The sequence below is a fragment of the Bufo bufo genome, chromosome 8 (assembly GCF_905171765.1).
Source record: "Bufo bufo chromosome 8, aBufBuf1.1, whole genome shotgun sequence".
NCBI lineage: Eukaryota > Metazoa > Chordata > Amphibia > Anura > Bufonidae > Bufo > Bufo bufo.
Genome location: NC_053396.1, coordinates 102395963 through 102421701, shown reverse-complemented (window position 1 = coordinate 102421701; position 25739 = coordinate 102395963). Strand labels below are relative to the sequence as shown.

The 25739-nt window shown below is 46.3% G+C and overlaps 1 protein-coding gene across 2 annotated transcripts in view; it reads right to left on the bottom strand.

The window, feature by feature from the left end:
- The window catches only part of ABCB7 (ATP binding cassette subfamily B member 7), a 173412-nt gene extending 147773 nt beyond the window's left edge, over positions 1 to 25639 (bottom strand). The window contains exon 1 of one of the 2 annotated variants that reach the window (XM_040406048.1): positions 25372 to 25639. In XM_040406048.1, the coding sequence (XP_040261982.1) occupies positions 25372 to 25515 (144 nt within the window). In that variant the 5' untranslated portion in view covers positions 25516 to 25639. The remainder of the gene's footprint in view (positions 1 to 25371) is intronic. The other variant, XM_040406049.1, reaches the window with a different exon arrangement.
- Between the last annotated feature and the right edge of the window lie 100 nt (positions 25640 to 25739).

Genomic DNA, 25739 nt, shown 5'->3' with positions numbered 1-25739 from the left:
GAACCGTTGGACTTGAAGACACTAAAGTACAATAAAGCCGGAATTAGACTTACCGGTAATTCATTTTCCACGAATCCACCATGACGGCCCAGAGAGATTGACCCCTGACCTCTGTAGGGGCAGGAACAGAGATAGGTTTAAAAGGACCCCTCCCACCACCATTCACCAGTGAGTTCCAGATTATAGTGCTACAACCACCGGTTACCAGTGAAACAACTCCAAGTGTTTTTTTTTTTTTTTGTTTGTTTTTTTTTCTTGGTATTAACTCATACCAAGTCATTGGAATAATATATAATATAATATAATATAATATATATATATATATATATATATTTTTTATATATAGGGCGGGATATCATGCCGTCATGGTGGATTCGTGGAAAATGAATTACCGGTAAGTCTAATTCCGGCTTTCCACTTCACCACCATGACGGCCCAGAGAGACATAACAGATAATATACGTCTTAGGGTGGGGCAACGGCCTGAAGGACCTTGCGACCAAAAGCGAGGTCGGAAGACCTGGATAAGTCGAGCCTATAATGTTTAATGAAGGTGTTTACATTAGACCAAGTTGCAGCCTGGCATATTTGATCTAGGGAAGCGCCTGCCCTTTCAGCGAAAGAGGCAGATATAGCTCTTGTGGAGTGAGCCCGAATGACTTCTGGACAATTGATGCCTTCGATTTTGTAGCAGTCTGTAATAGTCTGTTTTACCCATCGGGCAATGGTAGATCTGGAAACTGCCTTCCCTTTATTTTTACCACAGAAGAGCACTAGTAAGTTGTCCACCTTCCTCAGGTCTCTAGTGACCTCTAGGTATTTCAGTACTGTTTGTTTGACGTCCAGGGTATGGAAACGTTCCTCTCCAGGATTTTTAGGATTCACACAAAAGGAGGGAAGAATGATCTCCTGGTTTCTATGGAAGTCTGTTACTACCTTTGGCAAAAATGTCGGGTCTAACCTCAAGGTAATACGATCCTCCTGTATTGTGAGATATGGTTGTCGTATTGACAGTGCCTGGATCTCACTCAGTCTTTTTGCCGATGTTATGGCTATAAGAAAAGCCACCTTCTGAGAAAGATTCTTCAGGGAACATGCGTCCACGGGTTCATAAGGTGGACCTGTGAGTCCTCTAAGGACAATGTTTAAGTCCCAGGTAGGCACCTTTGATTTGAGAGATGGTCTTAGTCTGGCTGCGGACCTCAGGAATCTTTGGATCCATCTATGGCTGGCTAATTCGGAATCGAAATAGGCACTAAGCGCTGAGACCTGGACTCTCAGGGTGGAAGGACTTAACCCTAACTCTAGTCCCTTTTGAAGGAAATCCAGAATCTTCTGTATATTTGGTCTGGTTTGGTCTGGGGCCTCGTCGCCTGACCAGGTGCAGAATCTTTTCCAGATCTTAAAATAAATGGCGTTAGTCACCTTCTTTCTGCTGGCCTTTAAGGTAGATATAACACCCTCAGAGAGACCTCTCTGTCTCAGGAGGTTAGACTCAGGATCCAGGCTGAGAGTTTGAAGATTTCCGGATGAGGATGGAGAACCGGCCCCTGGATCAGGATATCCTTTCTCCCTGGGAGAATAAAGGCTTCCTGTGGGGAGAGCTTGGTTAGAATCGAGAACCAGCTCCTCTTGGGCCAGTAGGGGGTGACCAGGATAACTCTGGCTCTGTCCCTGATTATTTTTTGGAGAACCCTTGGGATTAATGGGAACGGAGGGAAGGCATATGCAAGGTCCCAGTCCCAATGCAGGGAGAAGGAGTCGATCGCTAGGGGCCTGTCCCTTGGGTTTAGGGAGCAAAAGGTTGATACCTTTGCGTTTTTCCTTGTAGCGAAGAGATCTACCACTGGAAGGCCCCATCTCTGGACAATCAGATTGAAGATCTCGATGTTTAAGGACCATTCTCCCTGGTCTATGGTAGTCCTGCTGAGGAAGTTCGCCGCACAGTTTAGGCTTCCTTTTAAATGAACTGCCGATATTGATCTTACATTTTTTTCCCCCCAGAGGAAGATTTTTCTGGACAGACCTTCCAGTTTTTGAGACCGTGTGCCCCCCTGATGCTTGAGGTAGGACACGGTCGTTACATTGTCTGAATAGACCTTTATATGTTGGTTTCTTAGTTTTGGAGCGGCTGCTCATATAGTTTCCCAAACTGCCCTGAGCTCCCTGTAGTTGGAGGACTGAGCTGCAATTTTCAGAGGCCAGTCTCCCTGGTAGAGATCGGAGTAGATTTTTGCACCCCACCCTTTTATACTGGCATCGGTCTGAATATGTACTGCCGGGGTCCTGAACCAGACCATGCCCTGGCACCTGCTACGATGCAGGCTGTCATCTGACCTAAAAGGCTCATCGTTTCTCTGAACGAGAAGGAGCGACGTCTCAGGAAGGCCCTGATTGATGACTGTAGGTTCTGGATTCTTTCTGCTGGAAGGAAGGTTGTTTGTTTTTCCGAATCCAGCAAAACCCCCAGGAACTTTACCCTGGTATTCGGAACTAGGGATGACTTTTTTAGGTTTATAACCCAACCTAGATATGTCAGAAGGGAACAGAAGGTTTCTCGATCTGCTATAGATTGATCCACCGTGTTTGAAATTAGTAGAAAATCGTCTAGATAAGGGACGACCGTCACCCCCTGAGGTCTCAGGGAGGCGACCATCTCTACCACCAGCTTCGTGAAAATCCTTGGGGCTGAGGCCAGCCTGAAGGGGAGAGCCATGAACTGGAAGTGGTGAACAGACCCTCTGTGATCCCTTACTGCAAAACGCAGGAACTTCTGAGACTGGGAGTGAATGGGAACATGATAGTATGCGTCCTTCAGGTCGATTGTACAGAGGGACGCGTCCCTTTGAATTAAGGGGATGGTAGAATTTAAAGATTCCATCTTGAACCTTTTGTAGATCACAAATTTGTTTAGCCTCTTGAGGTTTATGATCATGCGGAAGGAGCCCCCCGGCTTTTTTACCAAGAAAAGGCTGGAGTAGAACCCCCGCCCCCGTTGAGGCACGGGAACCGGAATTACTACTCCCAGGTCCAGCAGATTCTGGACCTCCTTCCAGATCTGGCTGTGCTGAAAAGGAGAAGGGTGGCGAGAAATCAGAAATACATCTGGAGGGGGGGGGGGGAGATAACTCTATCCTGTATCCTGACTTGACAAGATTTTGCACCCAGAGGCTCGGAGAAGTCTGCTGCCACTGAGCAAAATGTTGGGATAGTCTTCCCCCTATCCTGGCGTCGCTGTTTCTCGCCGCCCTTGTTTTGGGGATTAAGGAGGTACCCTCTACCCCTCCCCCTTTTGGGTAACTCCAACGTCCGGTCTTTCCTTTACCACGAAAGGAACTACTCTGGGTATATTGACCACGAAAGGAGGGTTTCTTTTTAGGGGTCCTATCCTCAGGGAACCCCTTCTTTTTATCAGTAGCCTTCTCGAGGATCGTGTCTAATACGGGACCAAACACGTATTCACCCGAGAAGGCTATAGAACACAACTTCATCTTGGAAGAGATGTCTCCCGACCAAGATTTCATCCAAAGTGCCCTCCGGGCCGCATTGGACAAGGCTGCATCCTTGGCTGAAAATCTAATTGTCTCTGCGGAGGCGTCCGCTAAGAAACCCGTAGCAGATTTCAGTAAGGGAATAGAATCTAGTATCTGTTCCCTGGGAGTTTTACTGCTTAGATGACCTTCTAACTCATTCAGCCACAGGTACATAGACCTGGCGACTGAAGTAGCGGCTATGTTTGTCTTGACACTAAACATAGCTGCCTCCCAGGACCTTTTTAATAAGCTGTCAGCCTTCCTTTCCATAGTGTCCCTTAACTGACAGGAGTCTTCAAATGGAAGTGAGGTTTTTTTATTGACTTTCGCCACCTGGACGTCAATTCGATGTCTGATGGGTCAAAGGCAAGGCGGTTTCTGAATTCCTTGGAAATTCCCAGCTTCTTTTCAGGATGGGCCCATTCATCCATCACCATCTCCCTAATGTTCTCGTTTATAGGGAATACCCTGGAGCGTTTGACCCTCAATCCCCCAAACATCTCTTCTTGAACGGTATGGGGTTGCTGAATGTCCTCCACCCCCATGGTACCCCTGACAGCCTTTAAAAGGTCACTCATTTCACTGGGAGTGAAGAAAAATTTTCTAGAGTCCTCCACGATCTCGCCTTCAGATAAGGGGTCGTCGTCCTCTTTTTTTGAGGATGAGGCCTCGTCCTCTAAATCCTCGGAGTCAGAGGGAATGTCCGCCCCCCTGGGTCTTTTAGGTGGGCGAATCCCTCTGGTATCCTTACGGAGGGAGGCCAGTGAGGACCTAACCTCCTCCTGAATCATGGATCTAAACTCCTGCATAATTGAGGGCTGTTCGTCTCTCACTATTTTAGAAATGCAATGCTTGCAAAGCTTTTTTGTATAGTCCTCAGGAAGCCTGACGGAGCACTGGATGCATTTGGCGGTCCTCTTTCCTTTTTTTAAAGTAAGTTTGGCCTAAAGTGAGAGAGGCAGCCCATTAAATTTTGTCAGTCTAGTATAGGAGCATAAATAGATGCAGTATACCAGCAGACACACCAGGGGGAGGGGAACAGTGGTTACCTCTAAGCACCCCCTCCCCCTTGCCCCCAGTGAAGCTGCCGACTTGCCCAGGTGGGCTACTCACGCAGGGGCGCTCGGGAGCGGTCTGCTCCTGCTGCTGCTGTGGCTCCTTCTCCTGGTCCGACATGTTCCGGTCAGAGCACGATGCAGAGAGAGCGCAACGGGAAGGTGCTTGTTAGCATTTTTTATAGGAGCTAGTCTACTTCCGGGTTCCGTCCGGCGGCCCGGAAGTGACGTCAGACGCGCGCGACAGAGCAGAGCGTCTTTCCGGTCGGCTACTTCCCAGTAGGCAGGCGACTCAGCGGCAGCACAGGGCAGGCTTCCCACAACAGGGAGCGTGACCCTGGCGTCTCCCTGTCAGCTTTAGAACGAAGTCCGCCGGAGAGCAGGGGACGCAGCTCTGGGTGAAAGGACCCGCAAGGGAGGCAAGAAACACCACCGATGCGGTCACCCAGGTACTTAAAAATAATAAAACGAGGTCCACTTCACCTCCCTGAAAGCCAGAGAGGACTTTTCTCTGTCCTGGCCGCTATAGGGGCAGGAACACACTGGTGAATGGTGGTGGGAGGGGTCCTTTTAAACCTATCTCTGTTCCTGCCCCTACAGAGGTCAGGGGTCATTCTCTCTGGGCCGTCATGGTGGTGAAGTGGAAAGAGGCGTTACTCCTGGATACTGCTAAGCAAAGTATATTGATTACTGATACATTGGCGACATGGTGACATCTTCGCAATATGTATAAATGACTGATTTATATTTCGGCATATATGCCGTTATGGTCTCTCCAGGCCTTCCCACAGGGACCCATAAATAAACTGGAAGCAGAAGGGGATTGTGACATTAAAGGATGTCCTTAATAGATCAGGAGAAAGGATATGCTCATGGCAAGAATTGCACAATAAGGTCTCATTCACACGAACTTATTTTCTTTCTGTGTCCGTTTTTTTTTGCGGACCGTATGCGGAAACATTAATTTCAATGGGTCCACAAAAATAAAAAATAAAAAGCGCAAGTTACAAAAATAAAACAGGTCCTATTATTTTCCGTATTACGGACAAGGATAGGACTGTTCTATTAGGGGACAGCTGTTCCGTTCTGCAAAATGCGGAATGCACATGGACGTCATCCGTATTTTTTGCGGATCGCAAAATACATACGATCGTGTGCATGAGCCCTAAGTTTAAGCTACCGTCAAAACACTGGTTGCAATATTTACAACATATCTCTTTCTGCAACTCTCAGGCGAGATCCTTAGGAGAGAAAGATAATCTGACCCGCTTTGGGAGTCTGGTGGGCAAGGATGGTAGAATAGATTCCCAATCTATAATCTATACAGTGCTCCAGATGGCGACCAAAATGGTCGCCAATGCGACTTAGAATTGCAAAATGGCGACAAGACTTTGCGCCTAGACCCTCCGCTGCTCTGCCTCTAAGAAATTTCATCCAGCAGACACATGCTGCTGGGTGAAGATCCGCCTGCCCCTCACACTACCTGGCATAGAGGGTGGGCGGGGCTTGGGTTCCCGCATCTTGTGCTCCCTCTTCCAGCAATTTCCCGCTTCCCGGCCATCACTCGTGCGGTCACCGCCCCTTCACGTGTATTCGCTACTGCAAAAACAACGCTCGTTTCTATTGGACGGTTGTGAGTCTCCTCCTGTGTCCTGCTCGCTGATTGGCTTGTGAGTGTGGTGGGCAGAACAAGCGTCGGCTGTGTGTTGTCCCGGCTGGCGTGCACCTAGATCCTGAGAAGGCCATGTTATGTGCCGGGTGAGTGTTTGCTGTGCAAATAAAGTGACATGTTCTTGTGAAGGGGCGTGTGGTAGTGGCCTACACGGTGTGTATTGACGCTGACCAGTCCAGACAAACCTTTATCTTCAAAAAGGAACTCTCTCCCTGTCCTCTTGCCACACTGCATCAAATTGAAGATGTCTGCTTGCTGTTGGTGAATGCAGACGATCATGCTTTCATCCAAAAACCTGCAATCCAGTGGTAAACGCCATGCTTTATCTACACTGATACATTGTAACGGAACCTCAGCTGTAATAAGTAGAAGGTTAAGATAGTTTTCAGTGTCCCAGTGGCTGACTACAAGCAGAGAGTTTGAAAATAGTAAGGTAGTAACACACAGTGAATAAACGCATATGTACAGAGGCTGAAAACCCATCCTGGTGACAGTGCTGTGGGTTTGTTACAATATGTCAGTGTAGCTTGGTGCTGTACTTCTGGGTGAAGGTAAGAGGGGTTGTACCCCAGCACCTCTTAGTGGCTAAAAGGTTGGAGAGAAGAACATAGCATGCAAATCTAAATTATGTGCTTTAGGGCTTATGCACACAACCATATGCATTTTGCGGTCTGCAAACAATACGGCTGACATCTAGGGCTGCAGTAAATGATTATTTCAGTAATCGAGTAGTCTATCGATTATTTTTTACAATTAATAGGGTACTCTAATAAGAAAAAATGAATTAATAGACTGTTTTCCTTTATAAAAACTCATTAGACCCCCTGCCATCGTTTCCCCCTGTGCAATCAGCCCCTCCATGCCATCAGATCAGCCCCCCGTGTCCCCCAGTGCCATCAGATCAGCCCCCCCGTGTCCCCCAGTGCCATCAGATCAGCCCCCCCGTGTCCCCCAGTGCCATCAGATCAGCCCCCCCCGTGTCCCCCAGTGCCATCAGATCAGCCCCCCCGTGTCCCCCAGTGCCATCAGATCAGCCCCCCCGTGTCCCCCAGTGCCATCAGATCAGCCCCCCCGTGTCCCCCAGTGCCATCAGATCAGCCCCCCCCGTGTCCCCCAGTGCCATCAGATCAGCCCCCCCGTGTCCCCCAGTGCCATCAGATCAGCCCCTCCGTGTCCCCCAGTGTCATCAGATCAGCCCCTCCGTGTCCCCCAGTGTCATCAGATCAGCCCCTCCGTGTCCCCCAGTGTCATCAGATCAGCCCCTCCGTGTCCCCCAGTGTCATCAGATCAGCCCCTCCGTGTCCCCCAGTGTCATCAGATCAGCCCCTCCGTGTCCCCCAGTGCCATCAGATCAGCCCCTCCGTGTCCCCCAGTGCCATCAGATCAGCCCCTCCGTGTCCCCCAGTGCCATCAGATCAGCCCCCCATGTACTCTACTCCCCCAGTGCCATCAGATCAGCCTCCCCCCCCCCATGTCCCCACTGCCATCAGATCGGTCCCTCAATGTCCCCCAGTGCCTTCACATCAGCCCCTCCATGTCCCCCAGTGCCATCAGATCAGCCCCCCATGTGCCCACTCCCCCAGTGCCATCAGATCGGTCCCTCAATGTCCCCCAGTGCCATCAGATCAGTCCCTCCATGTCCCCACTCCCCAAATGCCATCAGATCAGCCCCTCCATGCCATCCATTGCTGGCTGTCCCCCTTCAGTGCCATGTCCCCAGCACCAGTGAAATTAAATACCTTTCCTGTAGGGGCCGCGCCACAGCCCCTTCCTCTTCTTCTCTGCGCGCTGCACTGGATCCTGACGTCACACAGCGTCGGGTCATAGTGAGCGCTTACATGCAGGTATGTCAGGATCCAGTGCAGTGCGGTACGGGCCGGCCGGTGACCAAGGAGCGGTAAGTAATAGCAAGAGCTTCACTCCCATTCCGTGGTCACATAACACAAGCGAATCCTGGATGCAAATAATTTGCATCAAGGATTTTTTTGTGTCGAATTACTCAATTCAATCGAGTAATCGTTTCAGCCCTACTGACATCTGTGTGCATTCTATATTTTGTGGAACGGAACAGCTGGCCCCTAATAGAACAGTACTATCCTTGTCCGTAATGCGGACAATAATAGGACATGTTCTATTTATTTGCAGAACGAAAAGCCAAAATTAGACTTACCGGTAATTCAGTTTCCACGAGATCACCACGATGGCCACTAGGAGATTGACCCCTGACTTCTGTAGGGGCAGGAACAGAGAGAGGGTTTAAATCCCACCACCAGCACCAGTGTGTCCAAAATTACAGAGACAGAAAATAGGTGGTGAGAATTTTTTTTTAATAAAATCGAGAGGGTATTACTTCATAGCCTCCCAGCTAAAGACTAAATAAAGGGTAGGGAATATATGTGCCGTCGTGGTGATCTCGTGGAAACTGAATTATCGGCAAGTCCAATTCCGGCTTTCCACCTCCTCACCACGACGGCCACTAGGAGACATAAAAAATTATAACTGGGGGGGGACCGCCTGAAGGACTTTATGTCCAAAAGACAAGTCTGAGCTAGATAGGTCTAGTCTATAATGTTTTGTAAAGGTGTGACTGTTGGACCAAGTAGCAGCCTTACAGATGTCCTCAAGACAAGCTCCGGCCCGCTCGGCCTGGGAGGAGGACATAGCTCGGGTAGAATGAGCTCTTAGATTTGAGGGGCAAGGAAGGCCTTGGATCTCATAACAGATAGAAATGGAATGCTTAATCCATCGTGCTAGGGAAGACCTAGAAGCTTTTAGACCCTTATTCTTACCTGAGAACAAGACAAACAGGTTGTTGGTTTTACGGAATCCTTTTGAAACTTCAAGATACCGTAAGACCGAGCGTCTTACATCTAGTGAGTGGAAACTAGATTCTCTATCATTAGAGGGATTACCACAAAAGGAAGGCAAAACTATCTCCTGGTTTCGGTGGAAATCGGATACTACTTTAGGAAGAAACCCGGGATCTAACTTAAGAATAATTCTATCATCGGTGATACGGAGATAGGGTTCTTGTATTGAAAGAGCTTGAATTTCGCCTAGCCTTCTTGCGGACGTGATGGCGACCAAAAACGCGGTCTTTAGAGATAGATGTTTAATAGAACAACTTGACAGGGGCTCAAAAGGGGCAAGAGTTAGGCCTGTGAGCACCGTATTGAGGTCCTAGTTGGGGATCCGAGATTTTAGAGAGGGGCGTAGCCGAGAAGCTGCTTTCATAAATCTTCTGATCCAGCGGTGATTGGCTAGATCTTGATCGAAGAAACAAGCTAGGGCAGAGACCTGTACATTCAAGGTGGAAAATCTAAGACCTAATTCGAGACCCTGCTGGAGGAAGTCCAAGATTTTCTGAAAATTGGGCGGCTCTAAGTTTGGGGCAGTGTTACCGATCTAGGAACAGAACCTCTTCCAAATCTTTAGATAGATCGAGAAGGTAACCTTCTTCCTACTCGCTTTCAGGGTAGATATTACTTGGTCGGAAAGCCCTTGTGATTTCAACCTCTGAACCTCAGGATCCAAGCTGATAACTTGAGGAAACTCGGGTTTGGGTGTAAGATTGGCCCTTGATGAAGCAGGTCCCTCCTGGAAGGAAGAGGCCATGGGTCCTCTATTGACAGTTTTTTTAAGGAAGGGAACCAGCTCCTTTTTGGCCAATAAGGGGCTATTAGTATTAGAGTTGTATCCTCTCGGTTGAGCTTCTGAATTATCCTGGGAAGTAGAGGCAGGGGTGGAAACGCATAACAGAGGTCCCAGTCCCATTGTATCGTGAGCGCGTCCAGCGCCCAAGGATTGTCCCGTGGGTTCAATGAACAGAATGTTGATACCTTTGTGTTCCTCTTGGAGGCGAACAGGTCCACTTGTGGAGTGCCCATCTTTCTACTAGAATCTGAAACCCGTCCTGATTTAGTCGGTATGGTCTATTAACTGGCGACTGAGATAGTCTGCTTCCACGTTCAGTACTCCTTTCAAGTGAATCGCAGAGATGGATCTTACGTGGGACTCCGACCATTTGAAGATCTTCCTTGCCACGGACATCAGCTTCTCCGATCTTGTCCCTCCCTGGTGAGAGAGGTATGCTACCGTCGTAGTATTGTCGAAAATAATTTTTACGTGCTGGCCCACGAGAAGGGATTCTGCGGCTTTCAGAGCTTTCCAAACCGCTTACAGTTCTCTGAAGTTGGAAGATTGAGAGCGGGTTGTTGGTATCCAGGAACCCTGAAAGAAATGATCTCCCACTTTCGCTCCCCATCCTTTTTCGCTTGCGTCTGTAAGCACTTGAATGAAGGGAGTTTTCTCCCAGGTGACTCCCAAGGACAGGTTGTTTGTGCTCTTCCACCAGTCTAAGGAGGTCTTCACCGCTGGAGGGATCAGAACTTTGTGATCCAAAGAAGACTGCTGCTTGTTCCAAATCCTGAGAATCCATGACTGGAGAGATCGGTAGTGGGATTGGCTCCATGTGACAGACGGAATGCAGGACGAGAGAAGACCTAGAAGACTCATGGCTTCCCTTATGGGACAAGACCTCCTGTTCTAAAACCGTCGGACCTTCAACTGGAGGTTTCTGACCTTGTCTGGTGGGAGAAAGGTATGTTGAACCCGGGAATCCAGGACGACCCCCAAGAACTGGATTGTGCTGGAAGGTACGAGATTTGATTTCTTCTGGTTCACCAACCACCCTAGATCTTGGCTGAGAGACAGGAAGGTTAGTAAGTCTGTTCTGAGTTTGCTCTCTAAATTCCCAATCAGGAGGAAATCGTCCAGGTATGGTATAATCACCAGTCCCTTGCGCCTCAGGAAGGCCACCATTTCGACTACCAGTTTCGTGAAGACTCTGGGAGCAGATGATATCCCAAAGGGAAGGGCCGTAAACTGGAAGTGACAGGTTACCCCCCTGTGGTCTTGGATGGCAAATCTTAAACTTTTGAGAGTCTGGATGGATTGGGACATGGTAGTAAGCGTCCTGAAGATCTACTGAATACATCAGAGCATCTCTCCCTATTAAAGGAATCAGGGACTTTAGGGATTCCATCCTGAATTTTCGATATATTATGAATTTGTTCAGGGCCTTCAAATTTATAATAGTCCGGAACGAGCCTTCTTTCTTCTCTACCAGGAAAAGATTCGAGTAGAACCCCTGTCCTAGCTGTGTTGATGGAACCTGTACTATCACGTCCATCTCCCGAAGGCTCTGAATTCCATGCAGAATCTTCTTGCGTACATTGGAGGAGCTTGGGTTGGTAACAATGAAGCGGTCTGGGGGAGATGAAGAAAGTTCGATTCGGTATCCGAATTTTATGATGTCCCGGACCCAAGGGTTCGGGGTAATGGACTCCCAAGGAGCCGGAAAATTCTTCAATCTCCTCCCGACTCTGGCGTCATTGTTTATCCGAGGATTTGTTTTGAGAGGAGGAAGGGTTATTTCTACCCCTGCCCCCTTTCGGATAGCTCCAGCGTCCTGACTTCCCTTTATCCCTATAAGATTTGTTCTGGCTGGTGGGGGCCCGAAAGGGATATTTCCTTTTATAGGGTCTCTCCTCTGGGAAGCCCTTTTTCTTGTCCACAGCCTTCTCTAAGATACAGTCCAGGACAGGGCCAAAGACATATTCTCCCGAGAACAGAATGGAGCATAATTTCATTTTTGAAGTGTTGTCTCCTGATCAGCTCTTCATCCACAGAGCCCGGCGGGCCGCGTTGGAGAGGCCGGATTCTTTAGCAGCAAATCTGACGGATTCTGCTGAGGCATCTGCCATGAATGCCGTGGCGGACTTCAGTAAGGGGAGGGACCTTAAGATTTCTTCCCTAGGGGTGTTGTCCCTAATGTGAGACTCTAATTCGTTTAGCCACAACCCCATGGACCTTGCCACCGAGGTGGCAGCGATATTCGCTTTTAAATTAAACATAGCGGCTTCCCACGATTTTTTTTAAAAGGCTATCCGCCTTCCTATCCATGGGGTCGCGTAACTGGGAGGTGTCCTCGAAGGGCAAGGCAGTCTTTTTATTGACTTTTGCCACTTGAATATCGATTTTTGGTGTTTCATTGAAAATTTTTCCTTCGTTAGGGTCAAATAATAGACGATTCCTGAAGGACCTGGACACCCCCAAGCGCTTCTCTGGATTGGACCATTCATCAAGCACCATATCTCGTATGTTTTCGTTGATCGGAAAAACCCGTTTTTTTTTAACCCGGAGTCTCCCGAATATCTCATCCTGCACGGAGTGGGCTTTTGGGGCTTCTTCTACCCCCATGGTGGCCCGGACTGCCCTTAGTAGGTCTGGCATTTCGTCCAAGGAAAAACAAAATTTCCTATCTTATTCGGAAGATCAGAGGATGCCTCCTCATCCTCCCAGGCTCTGGAGGATGAAGCATTTTCCGCTATCTCCTCTGAATCTGATAAGGCTCCATTCACACGTCCGCAATGTGTTTTGCGGATACACGGAGACACGGATCCGCAAAACACGGAAAGCGGCAATGTGTGTTCCGCATTTTGCGGACCGCACATTGCCGACATAATAGAATATGCCTGTTCTTGTCCGCAATTGCGGACAAGAATAGGACATGTTCTATTTTTTGGCGGAAACGGAAGCACGGATGCGGAAGTGCGGATCCGCAAATGTGGATGCGGACAGCACATTCCGTCCCCATAGAGAATGAATGGGTCCGCACCCTTTCCGCAAAATTGCGGAAAGGATGCGGACACATTTTGCGGACGTGTGAATGGAGCCTAAGGAAGGAGATGGTCCCCTCCGTTTTTTAGGCGGGTCCCTGGGTAAGGAGGAAATTTGGGATAAGGAGGATTTTACTTCCTCATGTATCATGGATCTCAACTCGTCAAAAAAGGAAGGCTGTTCTTCAGAAATAATGCTAGAGATACAGTCATACATAGTCGCATAATCTCTTGCGGTAGTCGTCCGGAAGCCGTTTGAGGCAGGACACACACTTAGCTGGCTTCCTGACTTTTTTCTGAGCCTCCTTAGGGACCTGGGAAGAATAACCCCAATCAGCCATGTTAAATACACACGGGGATATAGAGCCGGAAAGCCGCAAGCCAGAGAGGTGGAGGAGGAGGAACAAGCAACCTGGTACAGTGTCTTTAAAAGAAGTAACAGGGCAAAAAGCGCTTCCCCACAGGGGAACTTACGGCAGGTGGCACGGAAGGGTCTCCAGGGGAGCGGGGCTCGGTCGACATGACGGCACGCTCACTCACACACACACACCGCTGAGACGTTCGGCACTTGTATTGCTGGCGCCGAAGTTTTGAACTGGAGACGCATCCTAAACGATGTCACTTCCTCCGTCCACCAGAAGTGACATCTGCCGCTTTACCTGAAGCGCTTAGGCGCGCACCCGGCTACAGCCATGGAGGCCCGGCGGGAGATCGCGGCCCGGGAGCAGGCTCACATATCATAATGGAGCGAGGCCTCCCTCCTTCACCCCTGCCCAGCATTAGTACGAAGACCGCAGGAGGGCAGGGGGAACACCAGGTAAGGTGTTACGACGTCCATCATCTTCATCTCCCCACAGGGAGACTCTCTCTGCCCCTGTCCTCTGTAGGGACAGGAAACACTGGTGCTAAAACATTGTAATACGTTTTGCACTCGCGTGAGAAAAATCGCGCATGTTTGGTACCCGAACTTCTTCACAGAAGTTCAGGCACTATACATGACGTACCGGTACGTCATGTATAGTTCCGATCACCGCCGCCCGGTGATCGGAACCCGGTACCTACTCAAATCATTGAGCAGGCACCTTGGCTAAATGCGTCGGGGGGTCCGCTGTATGGAAAAGGTTAAGAGGGAGGGAGCTCCCTCCCTCGCATGTTCCCGCAACGCACCTTTTTCCGCAACGCCCGTGTGAAAGAGGCCTTAGTGTGACTTGACGGCAAGGGGCTTGGTAGGGGTTGGTTTTTGGGGAATTATGTTTTTTTTTTTAAAATGAACTAAAAAAAATGGACTAGGATGTCATTTTTGCCTTTTTTTTTATCTAAATAGACCATTTGATGGTCAAAAAACACTAGTTTCATAATGGACCCTAGACAGCACCAAAGTAGGAAATACCTTTGTAATGACAAGGATATGTAATTTTCTTAAGCGTGACATTTAGAGATGAGCGAATTTCCGCTTACGAAATTCGTTCACACTTCGTTTGTTGGCTAACCACTTCACATCCGGGCCATTACCCCCTTCCTGACCAGGCCAAATTTTGCAAATCTGACATGTGTCACTTTATGTGGTAATAACTTTGGAACGCTTTTACTTATCCAAGCCATTCTGAGATTGTTTTCTCATGACACATTGTACTTCATGAAAGTGGTAAATTTGAGTCGATATATTTCACCTTTATTTATAAAATAATACAAAATTTAGAAAAATTTAGAAAAATTCACAATTTTCTAAATTTCAATTTCTCTGCTTTTAAAACAGAAAGTGATACCACATAAAATATTTATTACTTAACATTCCCCATATGTCTACGTTATGTTGGCATCATTTTGAAAATGTCATTTTATTTGTTTAGGACGTTAGAAGGCTTAGAAGCAATTTCCAAAACCCACTTTTTAAGGACCAGTTCAGGTCTGAAGTCAGATTGTGGGGCTTACACAGTGGAAACCCCCCATAAATGACCCCATTGTAGAAACTACACCCCTCAAGTTACTCAAAACTGATTTTACAAACTTTGTTAAACCTTTAGGTGTTCCACAAGAATGAAAGGAAAATGGAAAATTTTGTCCTGGTACTTAAGAACACATGACGTACCGGTACGTCATGTATAGTTCCGATCACCGCCGCCCGGTGATCGGAACCCGGTACCTACTCAAATCATTGAGCAGGCACCTTGGCTAAATGCGTCGGGGGGTCCGCTGTATGGAAAAGGTTAAGAGGGAGGGAGCTCCCTCCCTCTCCTATCGGGGACTGCTGTGGCTTTTCAGCCCCCGATGGGAGAGGGAGGGGGCCCCCCTCCCTCCCCATCACTCACTGCTCTGCTGTGGCAGCGAGTGATGGGTACCATGGCAACCGGACACCTTGACAGGCGTCCGGCTGTCCATGGTACTGATCAGAGGCTGGCCATGGTGCTGATTAGACTCTAATCAGACTTTGTAAAGTGAAAATACAGTACACTATATAAAGGTACTGTACTGTATTATACAGACATCAAACCCACTAGCTCTTCAAGAACCAAGTGGGTCCAAAAAAAGTAAAAATCAAAAAACATTTATCACTGATTAAAAATGAAAAAAATAAAATTCCCTACACATGTTTGATATCACCGCGTCCGTAACGACCTGATCTATAAAACGGTCATGTTACTTTATCCGCACGGTGAACGCCATAAAAAATAAAAATAAAAAACTATGATGAAATAGAAATTTTGCCCACCTTACTTTCCAAAAAAGGTAATAAAAGTGATCACAAAAGTCATATGTACGCCAAAATAGTACCAATCAAATTGTCACCTCATCACGCGAAAAATTAGACCCTACCTAAAATAATCGCCCAAAAACTGAAAGAACTATGGCTCCCAGAAAATGGAGACACTAAAACATGATTTATTTATTTTTTGTTTCAAAAATGAAATAATTGTGTAAAACTTACAAAAAAAAAAAAAAAAAAGTATACATATTAGGTATCGCCGTGTCCGTAATAAACTGCTCTATAAAAATATCACATGACCTAACACCTCAGGTGAATACTGTAAAAAAAAAAAAAAAGTGTAATAGCAAGCGATCAAAAAGTCATACGCACCCCAAAATAGTGCCAATCAAACCGTCATCTCATCCCACAAAAATTATACCCTACCCAAGATATTTGCCCAAAAACTGAAAAAACTATGGCTCTCAGACTATGGAGACACTAAAACATGATTTTTTTTGTTTCAAAAATGAAATCATTGTGTAAAACTTACATAAATAAAAAAAATAGTATACATATTAGGTATCGCCGCATCAGTGACAACCTGCTCTATAAAAATATTACATGATCTAACCCGTCAGATAAATGTTGAAAAAAAAAAATAAAAAATGGTACCAAAACAGCTATTTCTTGTTACCTTGCCTCACAAAAGGTGTAATATAGAGCAACCAAAAATCATATGTACCCTAAACTAGTACCAACAATACTGCCACCCTATCCCGTAGTTTCTAAAATGGGGTCACTTTTTTAGAGTTTCTACTCTAGGGGTGCATCAGGGGGGCTTCAAATGGGACATGGTGTAAATAAACCAGTCCAGGAAAATCTGCCTTCCAAAAACCATACGGCGCACCTTTCCCTCTACGCCCTACTGTGTGCCCGTACAGTAGTTTACGGCCACATATGGGGTGTTTCTGCAAACTACAGAATCGGGGCAATAAATATAGCATTTTGTTTGGCTGTTAACCCTTGCTTTGTTACTGAAAAAAATTGATGAAAATGCAAAATTTGCCCAAAAATCTACATTCTGAAATTTTATCACCATTTGCCACTAACTCTTGTGGAACACCTAAAGGGTTAACGACGCTTGTAAAATCCGTTTTGAATACCTTGAGGGGTGTAGTTTCTAGAATGGGGTCATTTGTGGGTGGTTTCTATTATGTAAGCCTCACAAACTGACTTCAGACCTGAACTGGTCACTAAAAAGTGGGTTTGGATAAATGGCCTGGATAAGTCAAAGTGTTTTAAAGTTATCACCACTTAAAGCAGATTTGCAAAAAATGGCCTGGTCCTTAAGGTGAAATAAGGCTGTGTCCTTAAGGGGTTAATCCATTTTTTCTGCTAATAAAACAAGGGTTAACAGCCAAACAAAACTCAATATTTATTACCCTGATTCAGCGGTTTACAGAAACACCCCACATGTGGTTGTAAACTGATGTAAGGGCACACGGCAGGGCACAGAAGGAAAGGAATGCCATACGGTTTTTGAAAGGCAGATTTAGCTGAACTGGTTTTTAGATTATATGTCCCATTTGAAGCCCCCCTCATGCACCCTTACAGTAGAAACTCCCAACAAGTGACCCCATTTTGGAAACTAGGGGATAAGGTGCCAGTTTTATTGGTACTATTTTAGGGTACATATAATTTTTATTGCTCTATATTAAATTTTTTGGGCAGTTTTAATTTTTTTTACACCAGTCATCTGACAAGGTAGATCATGTGCTATTTTTATAGAGCAGGTTCTTACGGACGCATATCAAATATGGCTACTTTGTTTGTTTGTTTGTTTGTTTTAGCTTTACATAATAAAGCATTTTTGAAAAAACTATTATGTTTTTGTGTCTCCATTTTCTGTACGCCATATTTTTATTTATTTTTTTCTGCCGATAGTCTGGTGCAGGGGCTCGTTTTTTGCAGGGAGAGTTGACGTTTTTATTGCTATCATTTTTGGGTACATATGATTTTTTTGATCATTCATTATTTCACTTTATGGGGCAAGGTGACCAAAAAATTGTTTTAGCACAGTTATTTATTTTTACAGCATTCACCTGAGGGGTTAGGTCTTTCGACATTTTTATAGAGCAGATCGTTACGGACGTGGCAATACCCAATATGTATACTTTTTCTTATTTATTTAAGTTTTACACAATAATAGCATTTTTTTCAAACCAAAAAAAATTTGTTTTAGTCTCTCCACAGTCTGAGAGCCATAACTTTTTTTTTTTTTTTGACCGATTGTCTTAGTTAGGATATCATTTTTTGCAGGATGAGGTGACGGTTTGATTGCTACTATTTTGGGGGGCATACACCTTTTTGATCACCTGCTGTTGCACTTTATGTGATGCTAGGTGACATTGTTTTTCATTTTTTTACAGTGTTCAGGTGTTGAGGGGTTAGGTCATGTGATATTTTTATAGAGCTGTTTTTTTTTTTTATTTCACTTTAATAATAGCAGTTTTGAAAAAAAAATAAAATTTTAGTGTCTCCATTGTCTGAGAGTCAGTTTTTTATTTATTTTTTGACTATTTTTTACAGGATGAGGTGACTGGTACTATTTTGGGGGTATACGCTTTTATGATCGCTTGGTGTTGCAATATTTGTGATGTAAGGTGACAAAAAATGGCTTTTTTGGCACAGTTTTTTTTTTTTTTTTTTACAATGTTCACCTGAGGGGTTAGGTCATGTGATATTTTTATACAGCTGGTTGTTACGGATGCGGCAATACCTAATATGTATACTTTTTTTTATTTTATTTCACTTTAACACAATAATATCATTTCTGAAACAAAAAAAATTATGTTTTAATGTCTCCATGTTCTGAGAGCTATATATATATTTTTTTTTGAGCGATATTCTTATGTAGAGGCTCATTTTTTGCGGGATGAGGTGACGGTTTAATTGGTACCATTTTGTGGGACATACGCCTTTTTGATCACTTGGAGTTGCACTTTCTGTGATGTAAGGTGACAAAAATAGCTTTTTTTGACACATTTTTTCTTAAATTTTGTTTATCGGATGGGGTGGATCATGTGATATATTTATAGAGTCGGTCGTTATGGACGCGGCAATACCAAATATGTCTATTTTATTTTTTTCTATTTTTAACTTTTTTTTTTATTACTTAACCACCTCCCGACCGCCTAACGCACGGATGCGTCCGGAAGGTGGTTGATTCATTCCTCCTGGACGCATCCGTGCATCATCTCGCGAGACGCGAGATTTCCTGTGAACGCGCGCTCACAGGAACGGAAGGTAAGAGAGTGGATCTCCAGCCTGCCAGCGGCGATTGTTCGCTGGCAGGCTGGAGATGTGATTTTTTTTAACCCCTAACAGGTATATTAGACGCCGTTATGATAACAGCGTCTAATATACCTGCTACCTGGTCCTCTGGTGGTCCCTTTTGTTTAGATCGACCACCAGAGGACACAGGTAGCTCAGTAAAGTAGCACCAACCACCACTACACTACACTACACCCCCCCCCCCCGTCACTTATTAACCCCTTATTCACCCCTGATCACCCCATATAGACTCCCTGATCACCCCCCTGTCAGGCTCCATTCAGAGGTCCGTATGAATTTTACGGATCCACTGATAGATGGATCAGATCCGCAAAACACATACGGACGTCTGAATGGAGCCTTACAGGAGAGTGATCAATGACGGAGGTGATCACCCCATATAGACTCCCTGATCACCCCCCTGTCATTGATCACCCCCCTGTAAGGCTGCATTCAGATGTCCGTATGATTTTTACGAATCCACTGATACATGGATCGGATCCGCAAAACACATACGGACATCTGAATGGAGCCTTAAAGGGGGGTGATCAATGACAGGGGGGTGATCACCCCATATAGACTCCCTGATCACCCCCCTGTCATTGATCACCCCCCTGTCAGGCTGCATTCAGATGTCCGTATGATTTTTACGGATCCACTGATACATGGATCGGATCCGCAAAACACATACGGACATCTGAATGGAGCCTTATAGGGGGGTGATCAATGACAGGGGGGTGATCACTCCATATAGACTCCCTGATCATCCCCCTGTCATTGATCACCCCCCTGTAAGGCTGCATTCAGACATTTTTTTGGCCCAAGTTAGCGGAAATTATTTTTTTTTTTCTTACAAAGTCTCATATTCCACTAACTTGTGTCAAAAAATAAAATCTCACATGAACTCACCATACCCCTCACGGAATCCAAATGCGTAAAATTTTTTAGACATTTATATTCCAGACTTCTTCTCACGCTTTAGGGCCCCTAGAATGCCAGGGCAGTATAAATACCCCACATGTGACCCCATTTCGGAAAGAAGACACCCCCAGGTATTCCGTGAGGGGCATATTGAGTCCATGAAAGATTGAAATTTTTGTCCCAAAATAGCGGAAAGGGAGACTTTGTGAGAAAAAAAAAAAAGAAATATCAATTTCCGCTAACTTCTGCCAAAAAAAAAATAATTTCTATGAACTCGCCATGCCCCTCATTGAATACCTTGGGGTGTCTTCTTTCCAAAATGGGGTCACATGTGGGGTATTTATACTGCCCTGGCATTCTAGGGGCCCTAAAGCGTGAGAAGAAGTCTAGGATCCAAATGTCTAAAAGTGCCCTCATAAAATGAATGTGGGCCCCTTTGCGCATCTAGGCTGCATAAAAGTGTCACACATGTGGTATCGCCGTACTCAGGAGAAGTTGGGCAATGTGTTTTGGGGTGTCATTTTACATATACCCATGCTGGGTGAGATAAATATCTTGGTCAAATGCCAGCTTTGTATAAAAAAATGGGAAAAGTTGTCTTTTGCCGAGATATTTTTCTCACCCAGCATGAGTATATGTAAAAAGACACCCCAAAACACATTGCCCAACTTCTCCTGAATACGGCGATACCACATGTGTGACACTTTTTTGCAGCCTAGGTGGGCAAAGGGGCCCACATTCCAAAGAGCACCTTTTTCACAGGTCATTTACCTACATTTACCGGATTTCACAGGTCATTTACCAACTTACCACACATTAGGGCCCCTGGAAAATGCCAGGGCAGTATAACTACCCCACAAGTGACCCCATTTTGGAAAGAAGACACCCCAAGGTATTCCGTGAGGGGCATGGCGAGTTCCTAGAATTTTATATTTTTTGTCACAAGTTAGCGGAAAATGATGTTTTCTTTTTTTTTTTCCTTACAAAGTCTCATATTCCACTAACTTGTGACAAAAAATAAAAACTTCCATGAACTCACTATGCCCATCACGAAATACCTTGGGGTGTCTTCTTTCCAAAATGGGGTCACTTGTGGGGTAGTTATACTGCCCTGGCATTCTAGGGGCCCAAATGTGTGGTAAGAAGTTTGAAATCAAAATGTGTAAAAAATGACCGGTGAAATCCGAAAGGTGCTCTTTGGAATATGGGCCCCTTTGCCCACCTAGGCTGCAAAAAAGTGTCACACATGTGGTATCTCCGTACTCAGGAGAAGTTGGGGAATGTGTTTTGGGGTGTCATTTTACATATACCCATGCTGAGTGAGAGAAATATCTTGGCAAAAGACAACTTTTCCCATTTTTTTATACAAAGTTGGCATTTGACCAAGATATTTATCTCACCCAGCATAGGTATATGTAAAATGACACCCCAAAACACATTCCCTAACTTCTCCTGAGTACGGTGATACCACATGTGTGGCACTTTTTTGCAGCCTAGGTGGGCAAAGGGGCCCACATTCCAAAGAGCACCTTTCGGATTTCACCGGTCATTTTTTACACATTTTGATCTCAAACTACTTACCACACATTTGGGCCCCTAGAATGCCAGGGCAGTATAACTACCCCACAAGTGACCCCATTTTGGAAAGAAGACACCCCAAGGTATTCGCTGATGGGCATAGTGAGTTCATAGAAGTTTTTATTTTTTGTCACAAGTTAGGCTACTTTCACACTAGCGTTCGGGTGTCCGCTCGTGCGCACCGTTTGAAGGGGCTCACGAGCGGCCCCGAACGCATCCGTCTGGCCCCAATGCATTCTCAGTGGAGGCGGATCCACTGAGAATGCATCCGCCTGCCAGCGTTCAGCCTCCGCTCCGCTCAGTGAGCGGACACCTGAACGCTGCTTGCAGCGTTCGGGTGTCCGCCTGGCCGTGTGGAGGCGAGCGGATCCGTCCACACTTACAATGTAAGTCAATGGGGACGGATCCGCTTGAAGATGACACTATATGGCTCAATCTTCAAGCGGATCCGTTCCCCATTGACTTTCAATGTAAAGTCTGAACGGATCCGCTCAGACAACTTCTACACTTAGAAAATTTTCTAAGTTTTAATGCAGACGCATCCGTTTTGAACGGATGCGAACGTCTGCATTATCGGAGCGGATCCGTCTGATGAAACATCAGACGGATCCGCTCCGAACGCTAGTGTGAAAGTAGCCTTAGTGGAATATGAGACTTTGTAAGAAAAAATAAATAAAAATCATCATTTTCCGCTAACTTGTGACAAAAAATAAAAAGTTCTATGAACTCACTATGCCCATCAGCGAATACCTTAGGGTGTCTACTTTCCGAAATGGGGTCATTTGTGGGGTGTTTGTACTGTCTGGCCATTGTAGAACCTCAGGAAACATGACAGGTGCTCAGAAAGTCAGAGCTGCTTCAAAAAGCGGAAATTCACATTTTTGTACCATAGTTTGTAAACGCTATAACTTTTACCCAAACATTTTTTTTTTTATCAAAGACATGTAGAACAATAAATTTAGAGCAAAATTTATATATGGATGTCGTTTTTTTTGCAAAATTTTACAACTGAAAGTGAAAAATGTCATTTTTTTTACAAAAAAATCGTTAAATTTCGATTAATAACAAAAAAAGTAAAAATGTCAGCAGCAATGAAATACCACTAAATGAAAGCTCTATTAGTGAGAAGAAAAGGAGGTAAAATTCATTTGGGTGGTAAGTTGCATGACCGAGCAATAAACGGTGAAAGTAGTGTAGGTCAGAAGTGTAAAAAGTGGCCTGGTCTTTAAGGCCTCTTTCACACTTGCGTTGTCCGGATCCGGCGTGTACTCCACTTGCCGGAATTACACGCCGGATCCGGAAAAACGCAAGTGTACTGAAAGCATTTGAAGACGGAACCGTCTTCCAAATGCGTTCAGTGTTACTATGGCACCCAGGACGCTATTAAAGTCCTGGTTGCCATAGTAGGAGCGGGGGAGCGGTATACTTACAGTCCGTGCGGCTCCCGGGGCGCTCCAGAATGACGTCAGAGCGCCCCAAGCGCATGGATGACGTGTCCAATGCGATCACATGATCCATGCGCTTGGGGCGCCCTGACGTCACTCTGGAGCGCCCGGGGAGCCGCACGGACGGTAAGTACACTGCTCCCCCGCTCCCCGCTACACTTTACCATGGCTGCCAGGACTTTAGCGTCCCGGCAGCCATGGTAACCACTCTGAAAAAGCTAAATGTCGGCTCCGGCAATGCGCCGAAACGACGTTTAGCTTAAGGCCGGATCCGGATCAATGCCTTTCAATGGGCATTAATTCCGGATCCGGCCTTGCGGCAAGTGTTCCGGATTTTTGGCCGGAGCAAAAAGCGCAGCATGCTGCGGTATTTTCTCCGGCCAAAAAACGTTCCGTTCCGGAACTGAAGACATCCTGATGCATCCTGAACGGATTTCTCTCCATTCAGAATGCATTAGGATAATCCTGATCAGGATTCTTCCGGCATAGAGCCCCGACGACGGAACTCTATGCCGGAAGACAAGAACGCAAGTGTGAAAGAGCCCTAAGCTATAGGGGCTGAGGTGGTTAATTGGGGTTTTTTTTTAATTAATTTTTTTACATGTGAAATTTTTTTTTTTTTTTTTTTTTAAAACACTTTATTATTTTTTTATTTTATTTTACACTTTGCGTCCCCCATAAGGTCATACAAGACCTCTGGGGGATATTTACCTTCACTTGTTTTTTTTTTTCACTGACATAGTAGCCCCAGTTACAGGGGAAATACACCCCCCAGAGAGGCTGTACAGCGCTATACAGCGCTGTACAGCCTCAGTGCAGGGCTGATCGAGGTCTGTAGAAGACCCGACAGCTCCTGCACTCTCCCGGCCCCGGCAGTCACATGACCGCCGGGCTGGGACAGGAAGAGCATAGCGCTTCCTGCTCTGTATACACAGCCCTCGGCGAGCGCAGTGTATACAGCGATCTAGAAGGCGGGGACACCTGGGAACTGTCCCTGCCTTCTCTCTGGGTTGCCCTACTGTCACTGACAGCGGCCCCCTGCACGGCAGCTGCACGATTAGTTAAAGAATGTCCATTCAGAGATAAACGTCCTATGGGTGGATGTGAAGTGGTTAAAGGTGAATTGCGTTATGGATTCCATTACCACGGACAAAAATGCAATTCTATGACGGAATGCCTTTAGAGGCATTCCGTTATTCATTCCGTCATAATAGAAGTCTATGGGCTGCAAAACGTCATAGAATTGCGTTATAGTACGTGGTAACAGAATCCATAACGCAATTCACCTTTAAATCAACAAACGAAGTGTTAACGAATATCAAAATATGAAATTCGCCCATCTCTAATGACAATATATTGAGGGAGATTTATCAAAACTGGTGTAAAGGAAAACTGACTTTTCAATCAGATTCCACCTTTCATTTTTCAGAGCGCCTTGGGACTAAGGACTTGTCCAGTTCTTCACTGACGTGTGCTGCCCACATTTTCCACACACACGGATGGTGAAAGCAGACTCGCTGATATAAAACACATATGCTTTTATTCACGGACGTGGCACTGACACGGAAATGTGGACGAGGGCTAAGTCAGTTCTCCTTTGATAAACCTCCAACACCGTGTTCACTCCGAGAGACTAAAACCAGTCTAGGACGAGCGAGCTTGCTGCGTGCGGGAGCGCGATTCCCTGTCCTGGACTCCTCTGACAGGACCGCATTAGGCCTCATGCACATGACTGTGAGCATTCTGCGGTCCAGAAAGCACACAGAAGTCATCTATGAGCCTTCCGCATCCGTATGTCAGTTGCGCAAAAGACAGAACACGTCCTATACCTGTCCGTAAATGTGGACCAAAAACCCATAAGTCAGTGGGTCTGCAACGAAATGCGGATGGCACACGGACCACTTCTGTGTTTTGCAAATACGTGGTTTGCTGACCACAAAATGCTTACGGTCGCGTGCATGAGGCCTTATAATGATTTATAATGCTGTGTGTCCCTGCCAGACCTCGGATCTACTGAACTGTACTGACATAAGACTGAAAACCGTGGCCCACACCGTGCCAGTCCTGCAAGGCACTAGTCCTGGGAACAGGGGATGTATATGTGGTCGGGATAGATGGGAAGAGCTGTGCGGTCCGCTCAGACATTTGATATCCTATTAGCGTTTATGGTGAGAAAAATCCTTTAAAGTCCCAGGAATCCTTAGCCTGTGTTCACACGTCCCACTGCAGCCAGGACCACTTGGACGGATCCGTGTTGCATAGGATTTGGACAAGTTCTGTGAAGGATCTGCAAGCTGAAGAGTGTGAACAGAGCCTTAGAGCAAGCAGTGACCTGGCACCAGTAGGGCAGCCACCCTCTTCTCACCCTGTAATCAGTCTGCCAGCCACCTGACAGGAGCAGGGGTGTATACGCTGCCCCCAGACATGCCCCTAACTTTCCCCGCGCCCTTCACCACACTGCCCCCTCACCTGGCTGCTCTCCTGTCCCCTTGTCCGGGACCTGCTCGTCTTGAACCTTCGCTCCCCTGGATACCAGGAGCTGAGCGTCCTCCTGAGCTGCCATAGTGACTCCGGTCTCCTCTGGGACACACTATGCACTATGAGCAGCGCCATGTCCGGGGTCACGGGGTCTGCAGCAAGACTCACTGAAAGACTCTCAGTCCTCCACAACCATAGAGCAAAAGCCTAGTAGCCGCTAGAGTGTACGCGTTTGACAGGAAGCCCGCCCCTGTCACTGGCAGCCAGGAGCCGAACAGCGGCTTGTTGTACGGAGCCGGCCGCACACTTAATAATAATGGGACGTTCCAGCAAGAAATGAGGTCCAGAATTTGACATTT